This window comes from Mastigoproctus giganteus, chromosome 6 (assembly GCF_048544385.1).
Source record: "Mastigoproctus giganteus isolate SK-2022 chromosome 6, ASM4854438v1, whole genome shotgun sequence".
NCBI lineage: Eukaryota > Metazoa > Arthropoda > Arachnida > Uropygi > Thelyphonidae > Mastigoproctus > Mastigoproctus giganteus.
The window spans coordinates 163327636-163337525 of NC_143580.1; the positions used below are offsets into that span (position 1 = coordinate 163327636).

General features: G+C 38.4%; 1 protein-coding gene across 1 annotated transcript in view; it reads right to left on the bottom strand.

Annotated features, from left to right (window-relative positions):
- Positions 1-9632, bottom strand: part of LOC150084713 (cyclic nucleotide-gated channel alpha-3-like) — a 100136-nt gene extending 90504 nt beyond the window's left edge. The window contains exon 1 of the mRNA XM_090376328.1: positions 9210-9632. Coding sequence (XP_090232454.1) covers positions 9210-9632 — 423 coding nt within the window. The remainder of the gene's footprint in view (positions 1-9209) is intronic.
- Positions 9633-9890: the final 258 nt, after the last annotated feature.

The window sequence follows — 9890 nt, forward strand, 5'->3', positions numbered from 1 at the left end:
CACTACACGCTATAGCTTGGACCAGGGTCAGATTAACATTTTTTGTATTTGCTTCTGTAATAAAGCTGTTTTGAATGAAATGAAATGATTACGAAGTTTGCATACAGAAATGACTTCTTTTCTGACAATATAACCCAGCCTGGTACGCAGGCTTGGTTTTGTTTAGTTGATGGGCCTTTCTGGTCATAGTGCGCCACGTATGCAGACAATATGCTTATACTGTACGAATGTATAACTAATCATTTTCCTGATTTGTCGGCAAACTGATTTTCCAGTGATGGTTCTGACAGTTCGACGTTAATTAAAAAAATAATAATAAATAAATTAATAATAATAATAAAAATACATGTTTCACCAACAACACAACTTATGAATTTTGAAAAAATTCAGAAATTTTCCTTACCCTTCTCTAAAACTTAAAAAAAAAAAAAATAATAATAATAAAATAAATACTAATAATAATAAACCCACCCTGTTTCACAAACGGCACAACTTACGAATCGTGAATAAATTCGGAAAAATTCCCTACCCTACCCTGAAACTGACAAAACCGATATTTGGATAGATTCTGAAAAAAATAAAAATAAAATAAAATCATCGGTTTCAGCATGGAAAACATACATTTATAAAATGCTTTGATTTACACGCAGGTCTCGAAATGGAAAATTTTACCCATCTATTAAAATCAATTTAAATTGCTAAATATTAAATTAATAGTAAATATGCATTATATAAATCTAATTAACCTAATGATATATATATGCACACACACACACACACACATACACTATATATAAAAACATCCCAGCAGTTTCTTCATTTGTCACTGCTAACATGTTATAAACCGATAGAACTATATTTATCCCAATCGAAGATTTAGTAGAACGTTCTCTTTTGGTTTTGTACTTTTGTCTGTTAAGGAATAATGATCATCCTATTTTCTTCTTCTTGTTGTCATCGTCTTCTCGTCTTTCTTTCTTTTCTTTTCTTTTCTTTTTTTTTTTTTTTTTTTTTTTTTTGGGAGGGGAGAAAAAAGTACCCAAAGGAAAGAAAGAAAAATTCAGTTACAATACGGTGACCTCGTATTTTCTTCAAATAAACCGGTACACATAATGGTCGGTGGCGAGGGTGGGAAAGGATCAGAAAATTCGCGAAGTTAAGAAAGGAAAATTACCAGTTACTCCCATTTCAGACGAATTATTTATTTATTTAGATTTAAACACATTGCAGGTGATGCACCTGGTTACAATGTGTTGCATTATATGACATAATTATAGTAATGAACGTAATGGAAATAATTTTAATATTATATTAAAAAGAACAAGTAAACGAATAATATATTTTTAAAGGTTAAATTTTCGAGGGAAACAGCGATTAAATTAAAATTCAAACGATATCAAAATATAAAAGAGAAATTATTGCTATTCAATCTTTTACAATTTAAAAAGAAATGATATTATTGAGAAGTTGTCGTATTCTTAATGCAGTAGCATTGATAGAGTATATAAAAATGGCAAGAATTAACAATTGAACTGTCACCACGGACCCTCAGAAGAAGTCGTGATTTAAAAGTTAATTAGTGATTATAGAGTACTTATGTTGAACCTTGTAGTTAAGTAATTTGGAAATCCAATAGAGGGATCCAAATTAAGTTGATCGGTTAAATGCAGGAGGGAATTTAGTGGAGTTAACCCCCATAATCTGTTCTGAAATTTAAATAAAATGTAGTTTATATATGTATGCTGTTGTTATAACCTTATTTACTGGTCTCCTAGCATATGAATGTTGTGTCGGGGCCAATGTAATTTATTTATTGAATAAATAATGATAACAATAGCGTGTGGGTTCGAGTATGGTAATTTTCCAGAGGCCGAACAGTTCAACCTGCTCGTTGGGTCTTCCTCTGTGACGCCATGCCAGTGTGTTGTTTGAAGTCATTAATTAATAAACAAAAATTTTTTCCTCTTTTCACCGATTTAGCGAATTAATTGCATACGCAGGTTCTTTCCCACGATTAATAGTTTTCGCTGAAGCTTTAGTTAAAATGGAAAAAATTATTATATATACTGTATATATATCTCACATATATAGTAGCCTGCAAAAATATGGAGCATTCAATACTTTTCAGATTTATGCCATAGAAAAATGCATTAAGCAAATGATTATTATATATTTAAATACCCACGGCATTGTAATTCATTTTAATACCGACTCCCTCACACATGTAGTTACCAGGGCTCGGAATGAACCGAAGCACACCGGAACCAAGTTCGGGTTCGTTACCCCATCGGTAACCTAATTGCGAGCGATGGTCATAGATGAATTTTCGGGCACCTACAGAAATCTCGGGAAAGTGTCTAGAAGTTTCGCCACTTTGAAATTTCTAGACATATGAACTCTTGTCACAGCGCTGTTAATGCGGATCTTAAATCGATGTTAGAAGTTTTAATTACTATCACAAAGGCATTGCTTACTTCGAATTCATATCAGATTTTTAGAACAATTAGAGAGCTGTATGTTAAGTGCTTCATCGTCTAAAAGTGCGATCTATAAATAAATAATAAATACTGCAGAAATTAACTCAAGTAAACTGATTTTGCTTCATAGCAATGAACGTACAGGCAGATAGAATTTGGTTAAATAGGACCTCAGTAAATATGGAATAACGGTATTTGAGCACCGACCTTATTCGATAGATTTCGCATCACGTTATTTTATTTTATTTATTTACTATTATTATTTTTTAGATTAATATAGTTTTCGTTTCAGAGATGCTGACAGTGTAAACTGCTGCGACAAAAGCGTTAAAGATGGTGGTACAAAAGGGCTTCCTGGATTGCCTCCAGTAATTTTGCAGTTGTTGGCAAAAATGTCTTACTACTCAAAATTTTCAATGTTCTGCAGCATTTCTTTATTATTATTATTATTTTTTTTTAATAAATATTTTTCTAGACTAATGGCTCTCAAACTGTGGGTTGCAATTCCCATAGAGAAGCCTCTTTATTTTGGGGTGGAAATATGATTATTGCCACGAAATACAGTTATGCTGTAATTTTTTTGAATCTGGCGGCAGGAGGAAGAGAAAACTCTGCAGGGCAAGGGCACGCAGGGTAAAACAGTATGTACTCGTACCAGTGTACAGTTTGTTAATTCTTGCCATAATATTTTCAGTTTTACATTGCTACAAATGTGTAATGGTTGTTGAAATTTGCTTTTAAATAAAAATGGATGTGCAGCGTATACTTGATCGTTGGGATCGTATACAAAATTCAAATGCAGTAGATGTTAAAAAATTAGAGAAGCGCCTGGGTGTTTAAAGTTTCTTTCCCCCTGGAAGCGTGTCACTTGACATCACTTTTATGCAGTGTACAGTCATCTCTCGTTCGGCTAAAGGTTTATTGTTATTTATACGACTTCATGAACCACTTCCCGATCTTTTCAACCGTAAATAACAGCAATGAATTATTAATGTTTATTTCATGGCTTCTATTCATTTCCATTAAAGAAATTCTTCATCTCTTAGCTTATACTCCTCCTCCATGAAGATGTTCATACACCTAAGGACGATGGTGTACATTCTGTTTTCCGCGAATCCTGGAGATTCTTAAATGTGGTCTCAGTTTGCTTAATTTTTATTATTTTATTTTATTTATTATTTTAATTGGACTGGCTTGTAATGGTAATGTATGTGGATACATGTACGCTCATTGCAAAATCGATCCTGTACACCACTACAAAAATGCACTGCTCACTGTTGGCCTGAGCTGGTCTATCGACTGCAACAAGACAGTTATAATGAAATTGGAAACTTCTCGTACCCAGAGCCAAATTTCTGTCTAGAGAAGTTAGACGATTTTCCGGGACAAGTGGCTGTCCCAGGATTTTCTAAAGGGGGAACTAAAGCTGTTAACGAGATTGGCCAAATCAGTGTTCGGGGACCAACAGTTGGACAGAATTCGGGGCAACTCGTGCCTCACGTTCAATGGCATTAGTTACATTATCTTTTTAAATTAGACGCGTGTAAATGTTGTTTTAGAATGCAGTACATACTACCAGGGGTATGGAGAGCCAACATGAACCTCCCACCCCACCGGGATTAAACAGCCTCACCAAGCCTTTCTTTTCATCCAATTCCTCTTGTCCATATATGGCAGTGGTTTCGGGTCACGCAGGACAGCTGTTCTTACACGATATCTAGGTCTGGGCCAGTCGTTCAGACTGTCCCCTTCCCGTCGATATCCCTGCATGCTACAGCTATTGTGATATTTTTAAAATAAAAAACAGCCTTAAATTAGTGTTTCGAGCATCATTATTTAAAAACGAAGCGAAGTCCGAATGCGGTTTGCTAATAAGGGTGAAATGCGGCTTCTATTTTCCTGTTACTGTACATATATAAAAAAATAGCCTTGAAAAACGAAAAATGTGTTACTTAATTGATAATTCGTAATAACAATAAATCCGATTCTCACCGAACGCATATGAACAACATGTGCTAAAACCAGAAGAGTTGTTGAGGGTAGATTGGGAATCAGGGTGAATCCCTTGATCTCCTGTATAAATATTTCCCTCCCAGTAATCACTTATGCTTTCGGTGCTTGGGTCAACAATATTATTGTTAGACAGACACTGATTTCAACACAGAGATTTGCGCTTCTGGGGTCACTCGGACCAGCAGAACGGTTTCTAATGATGTCCTGCAAGTGTTAACAGGACGGGAGCCTGGTGATGAGGTGATCGTTAGAACTGGTCACTAGGTGGAATAAATCTAGGGAAATATTAGCAGTTAGATCTTGGCTCAGTATAAATAAAATATATAGCAAGCAAGATTTGAAGGAACAGAAGAAAAGATTTTGCTTAGAAGTGGCAAAGTTATGACAGGAGATAAGGAACCATTTTGCTCTGGGCCGGGCTACCTATTCCTTTCTGCTGGAAGTATATACAATGGATAAGATTCGAGGATGGCCGACTCCGCGGCTATTTAGCACGTTTATGGTAACAGGACGTGGACTTAAGAGCAGGTTTTGAGAATTGGAAGTTGTAGAAGCCAGTCCTGTTGTTTCTGTGGTGCATATTATGTGGAATTGTTCATTATAAATAATTTTAGAGATTTTAAACAAAAAGATAGCACTGATGGGACTGAGGTTCATAGTCGCTGTAAAGAAAAAGAGTTGTACATTGCATTCCTTCACTTTGTGAATGCCATTTATTCACGAAGGTAAGAATTTTTAAGTGTGTAAATAATATGCAAATAGAGTGAATATTGCATATATATGTAAGTAGTTATTCGATTTTATGGAGTTATATTAAATTATATTTTTAAATTGAAGAATATATTTTTATGAATGTATTTATTATTCAGGTTTTTAAGGGCGCATGTAATGTAAATGTTAGATAGTAGACAATCCCCTTCCACGGGGCGGGGAAGGTAACGTACTCCACTATGCCTGACTTAGTCAGTTGGTGTGTGTGGCTAAGTGGTTGATTTGCTCATCTGCTCTTAAGGTGCCCTTAAGTGCGAATGAGCGAAAGCTCTGAAAGCACTATTGTCTATGTATAGTTTCGATATGATGATGAATCCGATTCTCGCTGTAATATATAAAAGGCTCCCTCCCCCGGCCTTTAAAAGTGATGCAATTCCAAAAATGTGACCTTCAGAGATGCTGATAACTCGGTCGAACAGGACCAGGAAATTTTGCATGTGTTATGTTAGAAAAAATTATTCACCTGTAATTTTGCAATTAATAATGTGTAACAATAAATTAATCTCCGTGTATGATCTGGATGGCCAGCTGAGGCCAGAAGAGTTTACAACCTCATTGTAACTGTTTTATTGCAGCTGACGTAACAGCACAGTAGCCAAGCCCTCTTTTAGCACGAGTCACTTCGGATTGAACCAGACTCCATAAATAGTTTATATCAATATTAGGCCATTCTTAAACAGGTGAGCCCGTAATTCATTCAGATTTCATGAATGCTCTTATTGTTAATCGCTTTTTGTTCCAGATAGTTCCATACGCTCTCTGCAGGATTGAGACGTGGTGACTTGGCTGACTAATATAGATGACCTACCATTCTCTCGTGTACCTCGTGCCAGTTTAAAACAGTACAGGCTCTGTGAACCGTATAGTTGTCATCCTGGAATACAGAAGTATTGGAATCATGACTGCCCCGCAAATGTTTAACAGAAGGCACAACTGGACCATCAGAATATTTGTACACTGGTGTTCAAAGAAAGTGCATCGCCCCTTAAAATTGTAATTGTCGTCCGAATAACGTAAGTATATGGCAATATTTCTTACAGATTGCATCAGATAAGATTGACACGCGTAGGTGATGGCGTAATATTGCATCAGCTGTTACTTTCAGCTATATAAGCACGCTCTGCAAGAGTTGCAGTCATTCCTTGCTTGTGTCAGGATGGCTAGTTACGTGCCACGTGTACGTTTACGACGCCACGAAGAAAAAGTGATATTGTTGCTTTACGTGAGGAAGGATGTTCTTCACGTCATATTGCTTATAGAGTGTCTTAATAATTTGTTGACAGTGAGTAGATTTCTTTCTAAACTCAAGAATACTGGTTCTGCTGATAGGAACAAAGGTATCGGACGCAAACGAGTCTTTACGTCAAAACAGGACCGCGTTTTGAAGCGCTTATGCCTTAAAAACCGTAAAGCTGCTTCGTCTGAGCTGAAAAGAGAATGGGAAGAACATACAAGAATGTTAGCAAGTGCAGTAACAGTCAGAAGACGCCTCTTCAAAAATGGACATGTAGCCTATCGTCCTAAGTAGAAGCCCCTCCTCACACAAAAAATGAAAAAGGCCCGGTTAATTTGGTGTAAGGAGCATGTCAAATGGACCCTCTAGCAGTGGAAGTCAGTTCTTTTCTCGGATGAGAAGAAATTCAACCTGCATGGCTCTGATGGGAGACAAATGATCCGCCGTTGACGTGGTGAAGAATACCATCCAGACTGTATGGTGTCTGTAGTGAAATTCCTTACCAGCCAAATGATATGGCGGTGCATTTCGTTCGTGGAGTAGGTCACCTGCAGTTTATAAAAGGTTCCGTCTGGCTGCCAATGAATACCTGACTATATTGGAAGGCAAATTGCTGCCAACCATTAGAGACCATTTCAACCTGCCAAGTAACTGCATCTTTCAGGACGATTCTGCTCGTTGTCATCGGGCAAAAAGTGTAAGTAGGCGCTTCTGTAGTTACTTTAGCTTCATTTCTGCATTAGAGGTTCGACATTAATGTGTTTACAATTGTTACATGTGAAAAAATGGTTGGAAGAAACGTCCATTACAACTGTTAGCTGGCCAGAAACAGCCGGGACCCGAATCCTATAGAGAACTGTTGGCATCGTGTGGAATCTCCAGTTGCTAGAAAGAAGTCAAAGGCCCTTCGTGAACTTCAGGAAGCCATAATTTGTGTTTGGAACAACGCACTATCAATTGATTATCTTCAAAAATTGATCTTGTCAATGCCTCGACGGTGTGCTGCTGTCATCAGGACCAGAGGCGGTTAAACTAAATATTAGTTTGCATTGCACCTGGTGAACTTTTCATTTTGTTTTCCATTTAAAATGATAAACTGAAGCAAATTGAGGGCTTTTGATAACATTTCAGCCATAATTTTCGTGTTTACCAAAACTGTTGTATAAAGGTTGCAAATGCTCATTTTGGAATATTTTGAGAGTAACTGTCAAATATTATTTAGCTTTGCCTTAACTATCAATAAATATCTTTTGTTTATATTTCTATTTGTGATGCTAGTCATTAATGTAACATACCATCGCGAAAAAGGGTTAGCAATGTGAAATTCCTACGTGATGCACTTTCTTTGAACATCAATGTATATTTATTAGAATATTTATAGCTAGTCTGATTCATCCCGGTTGGTATTTCAAGTAGGGGATCGAGTTCATAGTTAAACCATCGCCAAAGCATTACTCTCGGAGTTTAAATAGAAAATTTATTATTTTAGTTTCAAAACTTTTTCTCCTCTATGGGTTTTTCCTCCCCGCTCCTTGACGGGTACTGCTGCCAAGTCCATGGGGTGATTGGTTGTGTCCGGTTACTGTTGGTCCAGGAACTGTATGACTATCGTACAGGTGTTCAGGATCGCGGCTTTATGGAGTTCCACTTCTGCTAGTTGTGGGACTTCGTGATCGACTGTTGTACTTTCCGAATCTCCCATTCTGGCATCTCTTGTATGTCCTTGGTTTTCTTCCGTTCCAGGTCTATCCAGGGGCACGGCCGTTATAGCTAACTTCGCTGCTCCATAGGTTGCTTCAGAACTCGAGTGCCTTCTGGTCGGTGGATCCGTTGCCTTCCTTTTGCCCTCCTCCTCCTCCTCTAGTCCGATTTCCCCGTAGAAGGCTGTTTGGGTTTCATCAAATATCCAGTTTTCTGTTTTCCTCTGGGGACTCTCCCTTGATCGGCGAAGTCTCTTGGCGAGTGGCAGGAGGTTCTGCTTGAAGGTGCCAAAGTATTCTTCGATTCTCTGATCAAAAGTCTCGTGCTTGCTGTAAATGTTGTCTCACTCCGTAGCTGAGTTAGTCGGTCTCAGTCGTAGATAGCAAGGTTTCCCCCCCCAGAAACTGGGGTTTTTCGTCCAGAACAGACAAATCGACCATAGAACACACGCAATTAACCGACATAAGACACAGCACGGCAGATGAATTTAATTATTCGGGTGGCCTAAATATAATAGTTTGATTGTAGATGTTGTCTCTGCGGGGTGTGGCATCGTCATTCTCCTCCCCACAGCGTGTGGAAAAGGCCCGGGTCCGAATCCCATCGATGACGCGAGTAACTTTAATGGGCTTTTTTCACTCCGTGGCTGAGTTAGTCGATCTCAGGCATAGATAGGTTTTTCGTCCAGAAAAACAAGCAAATCGACAAGAGAACACACGCAATTTACAGACACATTACATAAATTGGTATATACAAGAAATTGTGGGTGACTCTAATAAAATAATTGGTGTTTACTTTTCTACGCATATCAGTTCTTGGTTCAGTTGTCACCTGCTGTAGCCTTCTTTTCCACTCTGGTGGTTCGTTGTCTTTTGTCTCTGGTTTCTCTTCCGTTCATTCTGATGGCTGCTACGGCGACACAGTAAATAGCTGCATGGATGGTATCTAGTGTTACCTCGTTGTTGCTGAGGTAATCCGGCATTATTTGGCGATTGAGTTGGTCTGCGACTTGCCACAGAATTCTGTTGGATTTCTGCTTCAATATGGCATGGGCCTTCTTCCACTCTTCTTATATTCTGAATATCGCCACCCGGTTTTTTCCATTTGGCTGCACTGGATTGTACTTCCCGTATTTGCTGTTTCTCCTCTAGTTCTATTTCTGTTGCGCCCTTATTACTTTTTCTTTGTAGGCGGAGGTTCACTTGCTGCTTCCTTTTTTCCATGAGTGCAGGAGCTATCAGATTCTTCATGACGATGGTCCGTCTGTGGTCTGCTATTCGATGTTCAGGGACCTGAACAATGGGGAACTGTTCCAACCACTTAGTGTGTAGTTCATCCTGTATATTGTCATATCGGTAATATGCTTGCATGATGAACGCATTGATTTCGATGCTCCACTTCATGCCCTGGCTCTTTTTTCCTTGCTGGGTGGTCATTAGCGCAGGAAGAACTTCTAGTTGATTGGAATGAGTGGTCTTGCCCTTCAGTTGTGGTCGCCATACAGGGGCAGTGCCACTTGCTCCTCTGGAGCCTGTCTCCCACTTTTCGAACCGATTCCTCTGCCTAAGGTCTGAAAGTGGGTGACTTTAGGTTGCGCCACACTCGATGCAGTATATTCAGTATTTCTTCTTCTCATCTTTATCCAACTATAGACGTGGACCTGTTTAGCTTTGGCTTTTGCATCTAGTGGTGGA